At 39.7% G+C, this 19,112-nt stretch overlaps 1 protein-coding gene across 2 annotated transcripts in view; it reads left to right on the top strand.

The window, feature by feature from the left end:
* LPXN (leupaxin) overlaps positions 1–19,112 on the top strand; it is a 40,667-nt gene that overhangs the window by 6,343 nt on the left and 15,212 nt on the right. For both annotated transcript variants that reach the window (XR_003517598.2, XM_027580967.2), the window contains exons 3-7: positions 3,518–3,564; positions 12,096–12,195; positions 15,272–15,439; positions 16,366–16,539; positions 16,631–16,712. Coding sequence is in view for 1 of the 2 variants with exons in the window: in XM_027580967.2 (XP_027436768.1) it covers positions 3,518–3,564; positions 12,096–12,195; positions 15,272–15,439; positions 16,366–16,539; positions 16,631–16,712 (571 nt within the window). In the remaining variant the exon portion in view is untranslated. The remainder of the gene's footprint in view (positions 1–3,517; positions 3,565–12,095; positions 12,196–15,271; positions 15,440–16,365; positions 16,540–16,630; positions 16,713–19,112) is intronic.

Below are 19,112 nucleotides of genomic sequence, written 5' to 3'. Positions count from 1 at the left end.
TAAGCACCCTTTCAGGGATAATATGCAGAGTGCTGATTGTTAAAGCTAAGAGCTTAAGCACAATCAGTCAGGAACAGCCAACTCCTCTGGTGTTAGGTGGTGGCAGGAAAACTTTCGAGGCTTTTCCCCCAGCTGGCCACTTGGTATACCACCACTCGTGCTTATGAGGTACATAGAGCCTCCTCAGGATCAGAAAAAAACATGGGAAACTTTGGCTTAATGTCATACAAATTATGTTTAGGAAATAGAGGCCAAGCATTCTTGCCATTGAGTGTAGCATAATCTAAAAGTTCTCAGTAAAGCAGTTTTGGCCTTAATGGTATATGTAAAGCTGTAGCTATTTATTTCATTATTTGGCAATGTTTTTATTTTTGCATTCGATGCTTTGAGCAGCATTTGGCTCAAACCAAAACCAAATCCAAAATTACATGTTTAATTTTCTCAAGAAATTGATGGGGGATGTGTAATTTGCCCCAAATATTTGCCAACATTTCCTGGCCACCCTGGAGGCAAGTAGATTACTGCCCCCTTGGAAGACAGGAAAACACAGGTATGGGGAAGAAGCATCAGCCTCTACTTCAGAAGTTAATAGTTTAAGAAGAGTGTGCCCAATGATTTAACATGTACAACTGCAGGAGATGTGTCTACATGTCATGGCGAAGCACACCTTTCCATTTGGGTCAAGTGACGCCTCTAAATTGGTTTTGCTCATTGTCAGTTTCAAGTTATCTTGTGCTTGTAACTAAAGTGTAAACGTGATGATTGAGTTGATGCCCTTTGTAAACCACCAAATAATGTCAGCTTTATATCAGTGCCACCTCAGTCAGGACATTTGTTAATTCCAAAAGCTTTCGTTTTTTTATCCAATCCAAAGGATCGAAGTAAAGTACTTGGAAATTCATTCTTCTGTCAAAAAGAATTGAAACATCCGATATTGTTAATGCTATTGTAAATTTAGTTGAGACGTTCAACATTGAAGAAAAAGTGGGTGGTTTTTTTTTTGGTGGTAATATGAATATAAATTTTGGTGGAGCACAGATTTATGATAAAAAAAATGTTCTTTACAGACTTAAAAACCTATGAAGCAGAAACGTGCCTGGAATTGGTTGTGATGTACACAAAATTCATGACTGCATCCAAAGAAGCTGCAGGATTCCATCAATCAAACTAGAAACTGCAAATGTCAAAACTTACAAATATATATTTACACATAATCACAGTACATGTATAACTCATCTACAAAGCTCTCGTGACAGAAGCTGATGTTGAATACAGAAACATTTCAGTATGGCTGCATATGCTTTTCTGTGTTGCCTGTCATCAGGTTTTAGAAATGCCTGAGCCTTTGAAAAAATGCTTTGTAAAGCAACTTAAATATAGGTTACATTATGTGCAAGATCAGTCAGAAATATTTAATCAAATTATTCAGTGAATGTAGCATGGAAATTCAGCTTTTGAAGCTTTTAGCAAGTTGCAATTATGTAAAACAAAGCTTGCAGAAAGGAAAGGGCTCAAATGTCTCTTGACAAAAGCTGGGGAGGAATTGAACAAGTTAAAAGATGAGAGCTCAAATGGTTTAATTACCTAATTTGAAAATCGTGCTTTGGAAAAATCTTGCCTTTGGTGGAGTTTCTAATTTTAATTGGATAAATTTATATTCTCCACCAGAATGGGATGGAATTGTGAAGGCCTATGATTTTGCAGTATCTACATTTGGCAACATGTTAAAAAGAATCTTGAATAGAGACAACTTAAGAGCTCATCTTGTAAAAACATTACTAAAGAAAGGTGCTCCGGATGGAGGCAGAAATACAGCACCTGTGAAAATATTGGGGCAGAAATATTTATACATTTTAATATGGGAAACAATTGAGGATATTCTCCATTTAGCAGAATATGCCCTGAATTTAGAGGATCAACAGCAGCTGAGTGGGAGCCTTTGCTTAATTGAAAAAATTATGGTTTATAGAGAAGCATCAATTAAAAGTGTCAACAACTTCAAAATATATTAATTATGAAATCAGCTCTGCGGAAGTTTGCAATTTTATTAAAAATATGAAAATAAGATCAGATTAAAAAAAGACATCTTTCAGAAAAATTTCCACATCACAATGTTAGAGGCAACAATGGCTAGGTAACCAATTAAGGGATATGAATCTATATCAAGAGTAATTATTTACTGTGCTGTTTAAAAATATTCAAATAATATAAAAGTATTTTTGTTGGTTTTTTTTTTTTAGTTAATGTTTGGGGCGACTGGGTAGCTCAGTTGGTTAAGCATCTGACCCTTGATTTTGGCTCAGGTCATGATCTCAGGATCATGAGATCAAGCCTCAAGTCAGACTCTGCACTCAGTGGGGAGTCTGCTTGAGATTCTCTCTCTTTCTCCCTCTGCCCCTCCCCTGCATGCGTGCACTTTCTTTCTCAAGTAAATAAATAAATCTTAAAAGAAATTAATGTTTTTAGCTATGTGTCATTTTAAAATATTCTAGAAAATTTTATTTTGAAAATAAGTTTTCAACAATTATTTTGTAGGTCCATCAATACAATAAAACCAAGCTTTTGGTCAATAAATATATATTTTAAAAATTATAGAGTATTAATTATTTTTGGTACCTTCCCCTCGTTCACTTTCAAGAACATCCCAGTTTGAACAATAAATTATATGGTCACCCTACCTGCTTGATCTGGCCTCTTTTACTCCCATCCCTGTCTCACCAGTTCACTGTGCAGGCCACCCCAGCCTCCTTTCTGTTCCACAGATGCTCCAGGGTGCTGGCCCCCTGAACCATGTTCCCCCTGATATCTGCTTACTTCCCTTACCTTCTATGAATCCTCACTCAAGTGTCCCCTTCTCAGTGAGTCCTTCCCTGATCAATATATTTTTAATTGCCATCTCTCCCCCATTTCTCATCTCCCACCTCCTGATGAGTTTTACATATTAATGGATTTATTCTTTTTCTTATTAATGTTTTTATTACCTGTTTCTCACCACCATAATGTAAGGTCAGGGTAGACAATTTTTGTTTGTTCGTTTAGTTTTGTTTTTTGACTGCTGCATCCCTGGCCCTGGCACATGACAGGTATTCAATAAATATTTGTTCAATAAATGAGTGAGTTGCTAGGCAACTACCGTTTAGAGACACACATTATTATTATTTTTTTTGTATGTTAAATTTAGTTGTGTTATAGTCTTCCCCTAGACACCATCCTGTCTAGTTAAAGAGCTTTGTTCTGATTCATTTTGTTTGTTTTGTGGTTCCTATGTGAGTACGATCAACTTCTCGATTTCAGTGCTTTGGGGGCAGGGAGAGGGACATTATTATTTGCTTAGAATGTGGCCTTTTGCTGTGGGATGGCTGTTTTTCCTCTCCCTTGTGAAAGATCTCAGAGATACGCTAGTTACCAGTCCCGTTTAGAAGCTAAAAACATCCCCTAATTCTGGGTGTAGATGAGTGTCAACATTCTCCTAACAGACACTCATTCTCTGCTCTTCTCTGTCGCTTACATGTCTTAGGTGCAGCTCGTGTATACTACCCATATCCAGGAGCACAATATCTACAGGTATGTTTTTTATTAAATACTTAAAAAAATTAAAGTTATTAGATAATTTTATCAATCTGTGTTTGGATGCTTTTGCGTGTGTTCATTATTAGAACTCCTGCTAAGTCACTCCTCCTCTTCCCCAGTGTTTGAACAGAGGTGGAATTCTGCCAAACTCACTTGGCAGTTTCTCAGGGTACGTGGCTTCTAGATGGGTTGTCTGGGCTGGTGGGCTCTGCTATTTCCTTCACCACCTGAGAAAAGTGTAAATAGTTTGAGTCACCACACATGTTTTGGCTGGGCTACTCTAAATAGCATGTTCCAGATCATGGAACAGGAAGTACCTAATGAAATTTCAGCAAGATGCCAACAAAACCAGAGCTAGGATTAGGATCAAACCGAGACAAGAGGGTCTCTGCAGCATACTACTGAATGTGTACTTCTAATGAATCTGTACTTCTTTCTATATTTGCTCAAGATTTATTTAGCCAGGGAAGGGGGTTTCCTTTTAAAAACATTACATACTGAAACAGACCCACTTACTAAATCATTTCTTCTGGCCAAGGCTGCTTTTCTTGTTCTCTCTTCAGGTAGTGCTTGTCATTTAAAAAAAAAAAAAAAATCAGCTTTCTGGGAAACAAATGGAAGGGCTTAAGAAATTAAAAGGGAAACAAGATAGCAAAGGCTCATGTGTGGTAAAGAGTACCACACCACACCTTATTTGGTTCTAGAATTGCAGCCAGTAGCGCACACATGATGCCAAATAAGGGAAGGACCTGTGTTATCATGAAGTCTTTTTATAACTTCCCACCTGAGTACTCTTTCTACTTCGATGGGAGTAAGGCCAGTTTATTAATATAATTGCCAGTTTATTCCAGTTCCAGGAGATGGCCTGGTGGGATGTCCCCTAGACCACCCTGTCCATCCTTCTTTTAAAAAAAATAAAATCAAAACAAGTAAAACAACAAGAAAACAGTGCCTGGTGCACATAGACTTGCAGTAAATATTGATTTTTAAAAACTAGGAAACCAAGACTTCAACAGAAATATTAGTGAACACAGGCACCCAGAACATAAAAGCCAGCACAACTGACAGCGATTTTTCTGTACATCTGGCATTGTGGTCAATTGATGGCACACCAATGTATAAGTCTTTGATCTTTTTCCCATTTCTTTCTCTTTTCTTGCTCTGCTCTGTATTCCAGGGGAGCTGACCCCTGTCGGTTGGGTTTTCCAGGCTCCAGGATTATTAGTTGGCTTTCTCTGGCTTTGACCAATGGGAGGCACTGTGCAGAGAGAGCTGGAGGGCGAAAGGCAAGGCAAGTCAGGACATTTCTTCCCCTAGTCTCTCTCCACAGGTCATCCAGGTCAGCAAGCTACACCTCCTTTATGGCTTCAGCTCGAGCAAGACAGAGCCGCTGTGATTCCAGCATGTGCCTATCTGCCTTGGCCCCTGGCTTTTAGTAACTTTGCTTTTTTTTTTTTTTTTTTTTTTGTCCCTTTGGCATAATGGTTACAGGCTGTGGCTTATCTCTGAGTTACCTCAATATCTTCTGTTTAGTTCTGCCATCACCTGTGTAATCAAATTTCTGGATTAAATTCCTTCGGCTTACTCCCAGTATGTTTGCATTTTCCGGAGTGGGCCGTGACTGATACACCTCCCCAAGTACGGAGTGATACTTGCCCTGAAGATTTGCGTGAGAGATTGATAGGAAATCCAGGTGGCCTAGTCAGTATGTAATAGACTGAAACAAATCCATATGGCTGGTGTAACTCAGAGCCGAAAATGCTCCCAGGCATAGGTAGAGCTTGAGACTCAGAAACCAGATTCCCGCATCCCACTTTCACAATTTCCTCTGTCTTGTTTAAGTGAACTGAATGTTGCTCTCAACCTTGAAACTATTCAATACTAGTTGCGAGTATAGTGACGTGATAATATTTCTAATGTAGTTATATATCAGTAGCAATATGAACAATAATTTAGAAATGTACACATGAACAAAAATAATTTTGGTAAGAATGAGGAGAAAAAATTCATAAAAACATTTGCAGAAGAATGAATAGGAGAAAACTCCAGCACAGTGAAGCCCCTCACGTGAGGAGTCTGTATTCTTTTAAACGCATCTCTTGTATTTGGATATTATTAAAATCTCTGACTCATGAATTACACTGTTGCTCATGACATAGCAGAGCACTTTTACCATCTTCAAGACATGAGGGTACAATTCAAAGGAGCTCTGATTTTGAGGTTCCTCTCTTTTGAGGAACACTTCCTGTAGTTATGTAATCACCAACTCTTTAAGGCCTTTCCATTCTTAGTTAGAATATTATATTGTCGACTCAGTTACTATTAGGGTATCACAAATATGATTACTTCTCTTTCCATACTGCTCTAGGAATCTTGCTAAAAACCAAAAACAATTTTTTTGAGTAAGCACAAGGATGCCCCAACTGTGAGACAGACAGGTTTTTAGGGTCGTACAGACCCATATAAGAAGCTACATTTATTCTACACGGGGAAGCAGAGCAGAGAATGTGCTGACAGCCCTGTTGCCTTTCGTACTTTCAAGACACATGCCTGTGGCAGCAATGACTGTGGGATTATGACTTAAAAGTGTTGTGAGGAGCTCCCCTGCACTTTCTTGGAAGCCTCCAAGGACCAAATCAAGCACTTGCATACCTGACCGTTTTTGTTCCTAGATTAGACAAAAAAAATTATGCCTGACAGGAGGCCATGTTGTACCTAAAAGACAAAATCTTTTATCTTTGGAGGGGAAGATATCCACTTCCTCCTACTTTTTTCTTATAGCTAAATACTCAAAAATAAGTTAGTAGTGGGACATGTGGTACCCAAAAGACAGTCTTTTTTCCCTAAGAGAGGAAGGTATTTTCCTTCTGCCTTTTGGCTGGTTGATAAATACACAAAAATAAGTAAAGTAGTACATCTATGTTTTCATCTTTGAAAATATATTTAGTGGAAGACTTACAATATTTGGTTTATTTATGGCTTTGCGTGCATGTGTGCATGTGTGTGAGAGAGAGAGAGAGAGAGAGAATGTGTCAGAGTCAGTTTGGTGGATTGTTAGCTAAGCTTAGTTAATGTTGGTTACAACATTACTCCAGAGTCAGTTACCTATATGATTCAAATTCCACTTCTCAAAATTTACTCTGGAAATAATCAAATATGGGTGCAGATATTTATTTACTGTATTATAACAGTGAAAATCAGAAACAATCTAGGTGTCTAGTGATAAATGGTTGGTTTAATAAAGTATGGTACATTCTACATTTGAAAGCTGGATAGCCTTTAAAGATCATTTTGGAGGATAGTTGAGTGTGGTGCTAGAGGACATAAGCTTTGCAGTCTGTGGGCCCAAATTCTGTTACTTACCAGCTGTATTATATAGAGCAAAGCTTTTTACTTCTCTAAGCCCCAGTGTTTTCTTCTGGGGGTGAGAATACCTAGCTTTTAAGGTTGTTATAAGGATTTAAGGAGAACATGTGTAAAACCCTTTATGGAGGGCCTGACATAGAGTGGACAGAAAGTGCTAGCTGTGGATGCCAAGTTAGATAAGAAAATACATAAAGATACTTCAAAATACGAAAAAAGGTCATTCTAATTTTCCAAAATTAGGCACAATCATAGAAGGGCATAATGGTTTAAGCCAACATGTCCAGAATGATTAATTGCCTCTCAAAAGGAGAATTAAGTGTGATTTTAATTTTTTCTTTATATCTCTCTGCATCTTTAAAATTTTCTGTACTTACATTAACTTTATATTTAACCTGTTAATAGTAAAAATAACTAAGAATTCAGAAATATACAGAGTAAAAAGTTAGACCATCTCCCTTTGAACGCATCCTCCTACCACCATTAATTGCTATCCCCATAGGTAACTGCTGTCAGATATGTCTCCTTATAGACCTTTGTGTATGCAAAGTCACACTTAGGTTTATGTGCTTATAAATTCACATGAATGGAAGGATAGTTTTCATATTGTTGTGGGCTTTGCTTTCTTAACAATGTATCTTAGAAGTCTTCCTTAATTTGGGGTGCTTGGGTGGCTCAGTTGGTTAAGCGTCTGCCTTTGGCTAAGGTCATGATCCCAGGGTCCTGGGATCAAGTCCCACATTGGGCTCCTTGCTCAGTGGGAAGCCTGCTTCTCCCTCTGCCTCTGCCCCCCCGCCTGTGCGCGCTCTCTCTCTCTCTTTGTCTCTCTGTCAAATAAATAAATAAAATCTTTAAAAAAAAAAAGAAGTCTTCCTTAATTCATATAAATCTATGCCTGCATTCTTTTTAGCAGCTGCATGGTATTCTGTAGCATGTATCTATAATTTATTTAGCTATATGTCCATTTATTTTATTTTTAATTTGTTTATAAAGACTGTACTTTTTTGTCTTAAGGAACATCGACATATACCTTTTTATGTATATCTTCATTTTCTTGTAGGATAGAATCTTGGAAGTGAGATTGCTAAATCCCAGGATATATGCATATGAATTATTGATAGATACTGCCTTGCAAAGGATATAATAAATTTACATTGCTACCTATGATGTATGTAAATGTATATGTGTAAGATAATCCTGACTTTTGCCACCACTGCATGTTATTAGTCTTTCAGATTTTTGACTAATGGGTAAAAATTGGTATCTCACTATTTAATTTGGATATTAAAGATTGAGATTGAACATATTTTTATATGGTAATAAAAATTCAAATTTCTTTTTCTGAAACTTGCTTTTCTTCTTTTAATCCCCTAGCCCATGTTTCTATTAGCTTGCCTTATTTGTAGACTTTTTAATATTTGGATATTATTTATGTTTTAAATACTTATGTATGTTTAAATTTTTTTGAGATTAGCCCTATTAATATTTTTTCTTTTTTTTTCCTTCACTTCAGAGTTTATGCCTTTCTTAGGAAAGTCTTCATCACCCCAAATTATAAAAAGTGTCCTCCATTTCCTTTTTTGTTAATGTTTAAACGTATTTATGTCTTTAATTCATTTAAAACTTATTCATGTGTAGAGTTTGTTAGAGATCTAAATTTATTGTGTTTCAAATAGGTTGTCATGCATTTTGTGTCTAATAGTCTATTTCTGATGATTTGAAATGGCACATTTAGCATATGCAAAATTCTCATGGTTCAGGAGTCTCTTTCTGGGCTTTCTCTCTCTTCCATTCCTTTGATCTGTTTGTCCATTTCTTTACCAACATCACACAAATTTTATTGTTAATTTATAGGAAAGCACAGCAATTGGACAGATCTTCCTTCTTCATCTCTTTTTTTTTCCCCAAAATTATCTTGAGTATTTTAGCCCACGAATTTTAGCATCAACTTATTAATGAACTTGAATAATTCTATTAGGATTTCTGTATGAATTACATTGAATTTATAGTTTAACTGGAGAAACTGACATCATATTATGTATCATGATTTATGTGCATCTTGTATGTCTACCAGTGGGTTTCTCTTCATAGAAGTCTTGTTAGAGTGATTCTTTAATATTTTATAGTTTTTTTGTTGGTATTATGAACATGTTCTTTTTTCCCAGTGGATTTTCAAATCAGCTACTACTGGTCTATAGGAAAGATACTAATTATTTCATTTTATTCTTTTTTTATTTTTAAATTAATTTTTAATTTTTTTTTTAATTTTAAGTAGGCTCCATGCCCAGTGTGGGGCTTGAACTCACGACCCCAGTATCAAGAGTCACATGCCCTGGGGCCCCTGGGTGGCTCTGTGGGTTAAGTGTCTGGCTCTTGATTTCACTTAGGTCATGATCTCAGGGTCATGATCACAGGGCTCCAGGCTGAGTGTGGAGTCTGCTTAAGAGTCTCTCTCTCCCACTGACGCTTCCTGCTCCCTCCGCCCCCTCCCCAGCTCATGTCCCCACACACATGTTCTTTCTTTAAAAAACACAAAAAGAGTCACATGCTCTACCTACTGAGCCAGCCAGGCACCCCCTCATTTTATTCTTGTGCCTAGTAACCATCCTGGTATTTTCTATACATTCTAATAATTATCCAGTCACTTATCTTGCTTTTTCCAGGTAAGTGATCATACCATCCAGTTAAAAGAGAAAATAGGAATGAGAATGTTTTACCTTTTTCTTTCCAATATATAAATCTCGTATTTGTATTCTTAAATGCATCCAGTAATGCGGTCTGCAGTGACACCGCAGAGCAGCAGTGATAGTAGGGTCCTTGTTCTTCTCATCCTTCTCTTTTTTAAAGATTTTATTTTATTTTAGAGAGGTGGGGGAGGGGCAGAGGGAGAGGGAGAGAATCTTCAGCAGACTCACCGCTGAGCACGGAGCTCTTCTCTTAATTAGAAATGTGTTTAGTATTTGCACATTAAATATGAGGTTCATTATAGATTTTACACTTTATCAGGTTACGAAACTTCTTTTCCTCGATTCTCCACAACAGGAATGGTGGTAGAATTTGTTTTCTACTGCTTTTCAACACCTATCAATATGTTTATAAAGCTTTTCTCTGTTCTTGGGTATAATGAATTATAGTAATCCTTTTTCTAATGTTGAACCACACTTGAAAGACTGGCATAACACTATCTAGCCAGGATGTTTTTAAAACTCATTTCTGCTGTTTTTATTGAACTTCCCTCCCTCCCCCGCCCCATGCACCCATGCACATACGCGTACACACGTACACTGTGCTCTTTTTGTCTGGTTTTAGTATTGAGTGTCTGTGATATTTCTAGAACTTATTTGGTGATTTTCCATATTTTTCTATGTACTTGAAATTTACACAATTCTCCCCCAAACCTCAGTTTCTGTTTGTTTTCTGTTTCAATAATTTACGCTTTTAGTTCTTCTGTTTAATTATTTTAGGTTTTTTTTTTTTTTAGATTCTTGAGTTGAATGTTTTGTTTATTTGCTTCTAGCCTCTTATTTTTCAATATTGCACTTAAATCCATTTGTATTTTTTCCTGTTAATAGCATATTGGTGGGACGTCTGGGTGGCTCAATTGGTTAAGAGTCTGCCTTTGACTCAGGTCATGATCCCAGGGTCCTGGGATCGAGTCCCACATTGGGCTCCTTGCTCAGCAGGGAGTCTGCTTCTCTGTCTCCCTCTGACCCTCCCCCTTCTCATGTGCCCACACACATGCATGCACACTCTCTCTGACAAATAAATAAATAAATAAAATCTTTAAAAATATATATATTGGTTCCACTTTGAAGGGTGTGTGTGTGTGTATGTGCTTTCATTGCTATTTCTAAATAGGTTGAAAATTCAGTTTATTTTTTTCTTCACAAGAATTATTTGGCAGTGCTTTATTTTTTCCTAAGCGGGTAGATTTCTTATGATTAATTTGTATTAAAGCAATAGAAGAATATGGTCTGTATTTACTTCTCAGAATTTATTGAGCTTTTATTCTGTGCTCTCATACACAGTTAATTTGCTAACAATTGGCTGGGATGCCTGGGTGGCTCAGTTGGTTAAGCATCTGCCTTTGGCTCAAGTCATGATCCCGGGGTTCTGGGATCGAGCCTTGTCGGGTCTCCCTGCTCAGTGGTGAGTCTGTTTCTCTCTCTGCCTGCCGCTCCCCCTGCTTGTGCTTTCTCTCTCTCTCTCTGACAAATAAAATCTTTAAAAAAAAATTTACTAACAATTGGGCAAGTATTTGAATAGACTCTGTATTCTGTTTCTTGGGTCCAAATTTTAATCATCAATTTAGTCACAATTATATGGTTGTAAAACGAACATCATGTACATTGTCTAAACTCTCTCAGTGGTCTTTTTCTGTAAAGGGCAGACAGTAAATATTTTGACCTTGGACCACAAGGTCTCTGTTGGAACTATCCAACTCTGTAAGAAAGCAGCAGTATGTAAATGAACGGGCATGGCCAAATTTGGCCCATGGACCTTAGTTTGCTGTTGCTTGCTCTTTATTCTTACTTAGTTTTTATCTTTCACCTGACAATGAGAGAAAGTGTAATACTTTATAATTTCAAAAATAATGCTTTGCAAATAAAAAATGTATATTGGGCCATTGTCTTCTTTTTTTTTGTTAAAGATTTTATTTATTTATTTGACAGAGAGAGACCACTAGAGAGGAAACACAAGCAGGGGGGAGTGGGAGAGAGAGAAGCAGGCTCCCTGCAGGGAGCCCCATGCGGGGCTCAATCCCAGGACCCTGAGATAATGACCTGAGCCAAAGGCAGATGCTTAACTGACTGAGCCACCCAGGCATCCCTGGGCCATTGTCTTCTTAAAGGTCTTTTCAGAAGCTGCTTTGCACCTGACCACTGGGGGACAATGGCCTGCCAAGCTACCTGTCCAGCGCTTTTCTTCATTCACTTGAGAACAATGGTCAGTTTTTGAGATGACTAGAACGGAGATATAGAGACAAAAGGCAGGGAGACCTTGTTCAGATTTTTAGTCACTACCTATTTTTAAATACTCTCTTTCTCTAGTTTTACTCACATGTAAGGGGTTAATAGTTAAAACTGCATTTTCTGGTATTTTATGTGTGGCTTAACATTTATCTGAGTTTTGATGTGTTAGGATTTTTTTTCTCCCTATAGTGAGGCCCAAAAGCCAAAGGAAGCACCACATCCTCCGAAAACCTCAGCAGCTGCTCAGCTGGATGAGCTCATGGCCCACCTGTGTGAGATGCAGACCCAGGTGAGTGCAGTTCCTGAGTGTGTCTCCGTGCCTGAGTGTGTCTCCGTGGAGCTCAGCTCTGCCGTCCCCTTTCAGAACTCTTGGTTGTCATTCTTTTTTCCCAGACTAAATTTAATTCAGCAGATGAACTCAACTTTCTATTATGTATTAACACAAAAGATAATACGATGCGGGCTCTGATCTCAAGGAATGTGGAATGTGCTTGGTAAAATGAAGCAGAAGCCCATGTAACATTTGTAGATTAAAACACAGATAGTTTATCAAAATACGGGCAGCCAACATTAGGAATGTGGAGACTTTTATCAGAGGTGGGGATGGGATGTGGGATGGACTCCAAAGAATGGAAAGGGTTTGGATACAAAGAGATAAAAGAAGAGGCCCTTCCAGTTGGCATGAGCCCCAAGGGCATGGGCATCTACAGCTGGATGCAATGTGGTGGGACCGTGGGAGACCTGCCTGAGTGGGACAGAGGAGGGCAAACAGAGGCAGAGCCAGGGAGATCAGAGTATGGCTTTGAAAGTAAGGAGGATGAGGAGTCCTGAGCCCCATACAGAGATAAAAATCCGCCTCCTTGTTCTAGCCTCTAGAGCATGAGTGGTGAGCTCACGTGGCCTGGCAGGGGATGGAAATCAGAGAAGTGGGCTTAATAATTTATTAAGGGAAATCATCTAGAATTCTTAAGGTGGAGAATTCAACCACTTTAAATTGATTGGAGGATTTGATATGCACGCATGAGTGACTATGAAATAATTGCAAGGCAGTATATAAAAAGGTGTGTCCCTGGAGAGGTCAGGAACCTGATCTTTGTGGCTCACCTTTGGACTCCCAATGCCTGCACAGTTCCTGACATATTAGAGGAACAAATGAATGGACGTCAGAAACAAATTTTCTTCACTGCCTACAATAGAGCTGGGTACATTCCTCATTGTATTGTATATCTGAAAATACTGGGGAAAAAATCTATATTAGGAGTTTTAATTGTGTTTCCTAATTGATTTAATGTGTGTCATGGTTTATTTACATTTTTAAAATATCTGTTTATTTTTGGAATGAGCCATAATTCATGTTGTGCAAAAATCAAAAGTACAAAAGTTTGCAGTGAGCTATTTCCCTATTAGCCCTGTCCCCAGCCATCCTGTTCTGTCCCTGTTTCTTTCTTCTTTTTTTTTTTTAAAGATTTTGTTTATTTGACAGAGAGAGACACAGCAAGAGAGGGAACACAAGCAGGGGGAGCGGGAGAGGGAGAAGCAGGCTCCCTGCAGAGCAGGGAGCCCGATGTGGGGCTCGATCCCAGGACGCTGGGATCATGACCTGAGCCGAAGGCAGACGCTTAACGACCTAGCCACCCAGGCACCCCTCTGTCCCTGTTTCTTATATATTCACTCAGAAGTATTCTGGAATATGTAAGCAAACAGATGTAGATATGGATAGATATGTGTGTGTGTATATGTATGTGTGTATATACATATAAAATTGTGTTTTTACTTACTTCATATTGATGATCCCTTTGGGCTTTCCAGACGGTAACCTTTGGAACACTAATCTCTTCAACATTAAGTAACATTATATAATAGAGGAGGAAGGAAATCTGTCAGTTGATAAGTTTCTTGAAGGGAAATGAGCATTTTGGATTAGTGAGATAATGCAAGGTTATTCCTGGCGGTGAAAATAGGATATGTAGAGGCCTGAGGGCAGACACTAACAAATCACCTTCAGGAGACTGCAGGGAGCCTGACTGGCCTCAAACAATGGAGGCTTTTAGTGACTAATGAAAGGTAGATTGGAAAGGTAAAGTGAGGGCAGCGAATGGGAGACTTTGGATGTCTGTCTAGTGCATGCAGATCTGATGCTGTGGAGGCCGTAGAGAGCACCTGTTTCCTGATCAGGAAGTATTAGGTCGATGGTAGTAGAAGCCCAGTCGGAAAGGAGTTGAGAGAGAGAGAATCAGGACATGAAGTGATGAAGGACAAGCTGGGCATCGCATCATTTTTGTAATTCGAGGCTTTTCCTTTGAATGAATTATAATGACTATTTTGGGGGTTTTGCTTAAATAAATCCAGTCCATCAGTTAGTCTTATCTGACAGTTTCTCATCGCCTTCTCCCCTAACACTGGATCAAGTCATTATTTCTGGTTTGTACTGTTAACAATAATCTCCTTCCAAACTAGTGTCTTTTATTCCACTCTTGCTTGCCTACACTTAACTCCTCACTCAGCTACCACAGGGATCTTGTGGATCAGATTCTTTTGCTCTCATGCTTAAACTCCTCCAGAGGCTCCATCACCCTTGGAATAAAACCTGAGTTTACCATGAGGGCGCCACATGATCTTTGCCTCTCTCTCCATTGTCTTCTCCTGCCACGCTTACTCTCACTCCCTCTGTTCCACCCCTCCCCCCCGGCCTTTCTGACTTTCTCCTGACGTACCAAACTGTTCTCTTCCTCTGGGCCTCCCTTCCCTCTGGAATGCTTTTCCCATTAATTCAATATTTCTGAGCCCCTAAGCACATCATGGAATAATCTGTCCCACCCTCTGGCACTTCTATCTTGATATATAACTTATGTCTTATCTCTACCTGACATCACATCATACATTTAATCCGTTTATTGTCTATCACCCAGAGAAAATAAACTCCATGAGGGCAGACTCCTCAGTCATCATGTATATTGCTCTACACCAAGAGCCTGGAGCTGTGACTGGCACAAACTAGGTACTCAATAAACATTGCAGAACAAATGGGCAAAAAGAAGATATGATTAGTTGTTGACCTGTGGTCATTGTAGGAGTGAGGAAAGGTATCATCTTCATACACTCAATTTCCCATGGTCAGAAAAGATTTACAAATGGAGGAAGATTACTCGTGTTTCACCTGGCCCAAGGAATTTAGGATAAAAGGGAGATGGAAGCATTTTTATTGGTGTTACAATGTTGGACTCTTCCAGTGCCTTGGCCAGAGGTTAGGTACAGAACAAAGCATCAGTCAGTAGAGGTGAGCTTGTGGAGTCATGTAGAAGATGCCAACGAGGGCAAATATTCATGAGACTGATTCTTTTTCACGGTTCTTTCCCTGGTGCCAGGTTGCAGTGAAAGCAGATGCCAGCAAGAAACACACAGCAAATAAGCAAGATCCCAAGGCCTCCCTGGACTCAATGCTGGGGGGTTTGGAGCAGGATCTGCAGGACCTTGGAGTTGCCACAGTGCCCAAGGGCCACTGTGCTTCCTGTCAGAAACCGATTGCAGGAAAGGTGCGGTGGGCCGAGATGTTGGTCCTGCCGCCATGTATGACTGCGTGTATGTCTGTCTCTGTCCCACCAAGGATTACTCTGTCACCTTCTATCCTAAGACATTTTCATAATAGTGAATAATCACGCATCCCTTACAGTGCTCCAGGCACTGAGCTGAGCACTTTGCCAAGTATTCTCTCTTAATGGTCACATCAGCCCTTCAAGGGAGACTCTACTATTGTTCTTTTGTAAAGACAAGGGAACCAAGGGCTCCAAGATGTTAACTGACATGTCCAAGTCTAGAAAGAGGTAGAGGGAAGATTTGAACCGGGAGAGCCTGACTCCCAGGTGTGACTCTTAACTGCCTTTCTGTACTTCTGGTCCTGGGAGGGACTTTCCCACTGTCCACTCTGTCCCAACATTCTCAGTCAAGTTGATTGATGGTAACTTTCACCTGACTCAGCTCTGAATCATGGCCACAGACTCCTGCTCTGCATCATCCTTCACCAAAACCACAATAAAGGGCTCTGATGAGATCTGACTCAGTGTGGGGCAGGAGATGAGGTATTCAGACCAGAGGAATAAAAACTCTCATTTGGCCTTTTCCTCTTCCAGGAATTCCTCCAGGCCAGACTGTAGTTATCCCTGTCTATCGCTACTATGCTCGATTCTGATTCCCCCACCTCCAGGGCAGTGTCGTGGTAACGAACACTTACAGACTTTTATCAGCATGATTAGTCAGGAAACTTGGCTCCCTTTTACTATCCGTAAAGCACGGACACCAGACCGCATAGGTGGGACCTGGGTCTAGGCCTCTGTGTTGTGTAACTCCGTGGGGGCACTGTTTGCGTGGAATACTGTGTAAAAAGTTCTGTCCAGAATTGTGCGACTTGTAGGCCCTCCAGGACCTAGCTGCCATCGCCTGCCATGCTTTATTTCCTCCCCAGGTGATCCATGCTCTAGGGCAAGCGTGGCATCCAGAGCACTTTGTCTGCACTCACTGCAAGGAGGAGATCGGCTCCCATCCCTTCTTTGAGCGGAGTGGCTTGGCCTACTGCCCCAAGGACTACCACCATCTCTTTTCCCCACGCTGCGCTTACTGTGCTGCTCCTATCCTGGATGTAAGTCGTCCCCCTTCCCCTGCTTCTGCACTGGGGCCCTGGTTTATAGCTCTGGGACTCTCTAATATGGCTCCGTGTGTTCCTTTTCCAGAAAGTGCTGACGGCAATGAACCAAACCTGGCACCCAGAGCACTTCTTCTGCTCTCACTGTGGAGAGGTGTTTGGTGCAGAAGGTACGCCTGGATAGTTGCAAGAAGACCAGTAGAGCTTGTCCTTGGTTTGCCGCGGTAGTCCTGGCTCCTGCCGCTAGCGTCCAAGTGCCCATTTCACTACTAGATGCCATCCCTCCTTACCTTTCCCCGGTATTTACAAATTTTGTTTAAACTGGTTTCTTAAATCAAAGAAATGCGAATGCATAGTTCAAAAGCGGAAATATGTTAACCATAATAGTGAAAAGCATCAGTGCCTTGCTTTTCCTTTCTCTACCCCTAAATCCAGTTACCCTCTCCAAATTTTTTCAGCTTTTTCTTCTATGACTTACTTGTGTATTTTAAGGAATATACTTAAATTATTATAGGTTTCCTTTTTTTTCCTTCTAATTTTAATCATTTGTATTAACTTTCTACCAGGGAAGATGAGGATTTACTCCCCGACCTTATCCCAACATACTTCCTCTCCCCCCCATTCTCAGTATATAATCAGGTCATAATTATGGGTCAGACCAGTATTCAGTGTGCACAGATTGACAACTATGAAAATATTGTTCATTGTTGAGCCTTGTAGCAAACCTATGGTTACAACAGAGCACAGATTTTAAGAGTTTAGACTACATGGTTCAAATCTGGGCTGCGGTATTTATTAGCTATATGATATCATTCAAGTCATTTAACCCCTTCGTACCTTGCTTTCCTCATTGATGAAATGCGCCTAGTCATAATTCCTACCCTGTAATCTTAGCTTACAGGGTAATTATGAGGATTTTAAGATACAATGGCCATATAGTGTTTAGAACGGTGCCTGGCACATGGAGACTCAGTAAAAATTCGTATTACTATCATGGTATCCTTCTCATATAAATTTTTTCCTGAAGTTAATATTTAGATTTCTTTTTCACTAGCTTAATTTTCATTGTACCTAGCTGTAATTTATGTGACAGAACTGGGAGATCATTCTCAAAATGGTCAGCCACCTCTAGTAGTAGGTCAGTTCCACTTGTTTTGTCTTGGAGAAGTCTGTCCAGGAGACTTCCATCCTCCCGCCCAGCCTGAAATGGCTTCTCCTCAGGCCTGCTGTGAAGCATTTATTCTGGGCCATTCTCTTGGGAATTCCTTTTACTGCTTGACTTCTTTTTTTCCTTGGATCCTGTTTTCTGGGTCCCCTTTTAATACACGTTACTACCTGTATTTTGGTGGAGCAGCTCCTAGGAAAGAATGAATAGGAGGTAAAATTTTTGAGACCTTGAAATACCTGAAAATTTTGTAATTCCGTTGTCTACTTTAAGTTGCCTGGGCATAGAATTCTAGGCGAAATTATTTTCCTCTATAACTCCGAAGACGTTGCCGCTGTCTTCCAGCTTCTGTGGTTGAGAGGTTTTTAAGATTTTGTTCTTATTCCTGATCTTTTTTGTGTGATCTGTTTTTCTCTCTTTGCAAGTTTTTTTTTTTTCCTTCTTTTTTCTGAATTACCTTGATTTTTTTTTCCTGACTTCTTTTTATGTTTGTTTGGAACAAGTCTGACTCACGCGTGGAACCAGAAAGCTTCTTTATTTTGTTTGTTTGTTTCCTGTCCTTTTTGAATTAACTCAGTGGGGAAACTATTCACCTCTTTCCTAAGTAAAAACTTGGGCAGTCCCATCTGCCGTCTTTTCTGATGACTCTTATTAAACAGTTCTAAATAGAAAATCAATTTCAGACACAAAACACAAAACTAAGTCCTTGGGTAATTCCATCTGTGTAATAGCTAAAGCATCCAACTTATTTAAAGTGACCGCCACTTTAAAAAAAAATAAACAAGTAAAAAATAAAGTGACTGCTACTCTCCCCTGGTCAGGCCTTTCAGCTGCTGGAGACCAGCAAAGGGCATTATGGCCCTTCATCCGTCCTTTCCTGCCTTTAGCATCCACCACCCCCACCCCTGTTGCTAATCTTGATATCTGACCCCTTCAGGGCTGAAATAGGAGGGGAGGATAATGAGCCTGGAGGGCAGGTAAGTCCTAACTTGCCTAGTGCCATCATAAATTTGCTTCATGCTCTCTGGACCTGGCAGATGTTTAACTAACTTTTTTTTTTTCCTCAGATGCTTTTGTGGATTCAGTACAGGTCCAACTTCAAACTCTTGATTACCCTTCACTTGTCTTAGCTAGCTGTTTTCTGCTTGGCCCATTTTAGGACCCATTCCACACAGATTAGTTTTGTGGGTTTTCATTGTTCCCTCCTGGTGATCTCTTAGAAATGATTACAGTGGTCCCAGATGTCTCTTTCACACTTTCCTATATGGACCGTGGGAAACTGGCACCTTTTTCTTATACTCAGTGAGATTGTAGTCAGTTAACAGCTATGTCTCTCTACTCAACCAGACTCATTCATGGACTTTTTCCAGGAGTGAGTCAGATACCATTAACTATATCCCACTGA

The sequence above is a fragment of the Zalophus californianus genome, chromosome 11, assembly GCF_009762305.2.
Source record: "Zalophus californianus isolate mZalCal1 chromosome 11, mZalCal1.pri.v2, whole genome shotgun sequence".
In the NCBI taxonomy this organism is placed as follows: domain Eukaryota; kingdom Metazoa; phylum Chordata; class Mammalia; order Carnivora; family Otariidae; genus Zalophus; species Zalophus californianus.
This window is presented reverse-complemented; position numbering and strand designations above follow the sequence as displayed.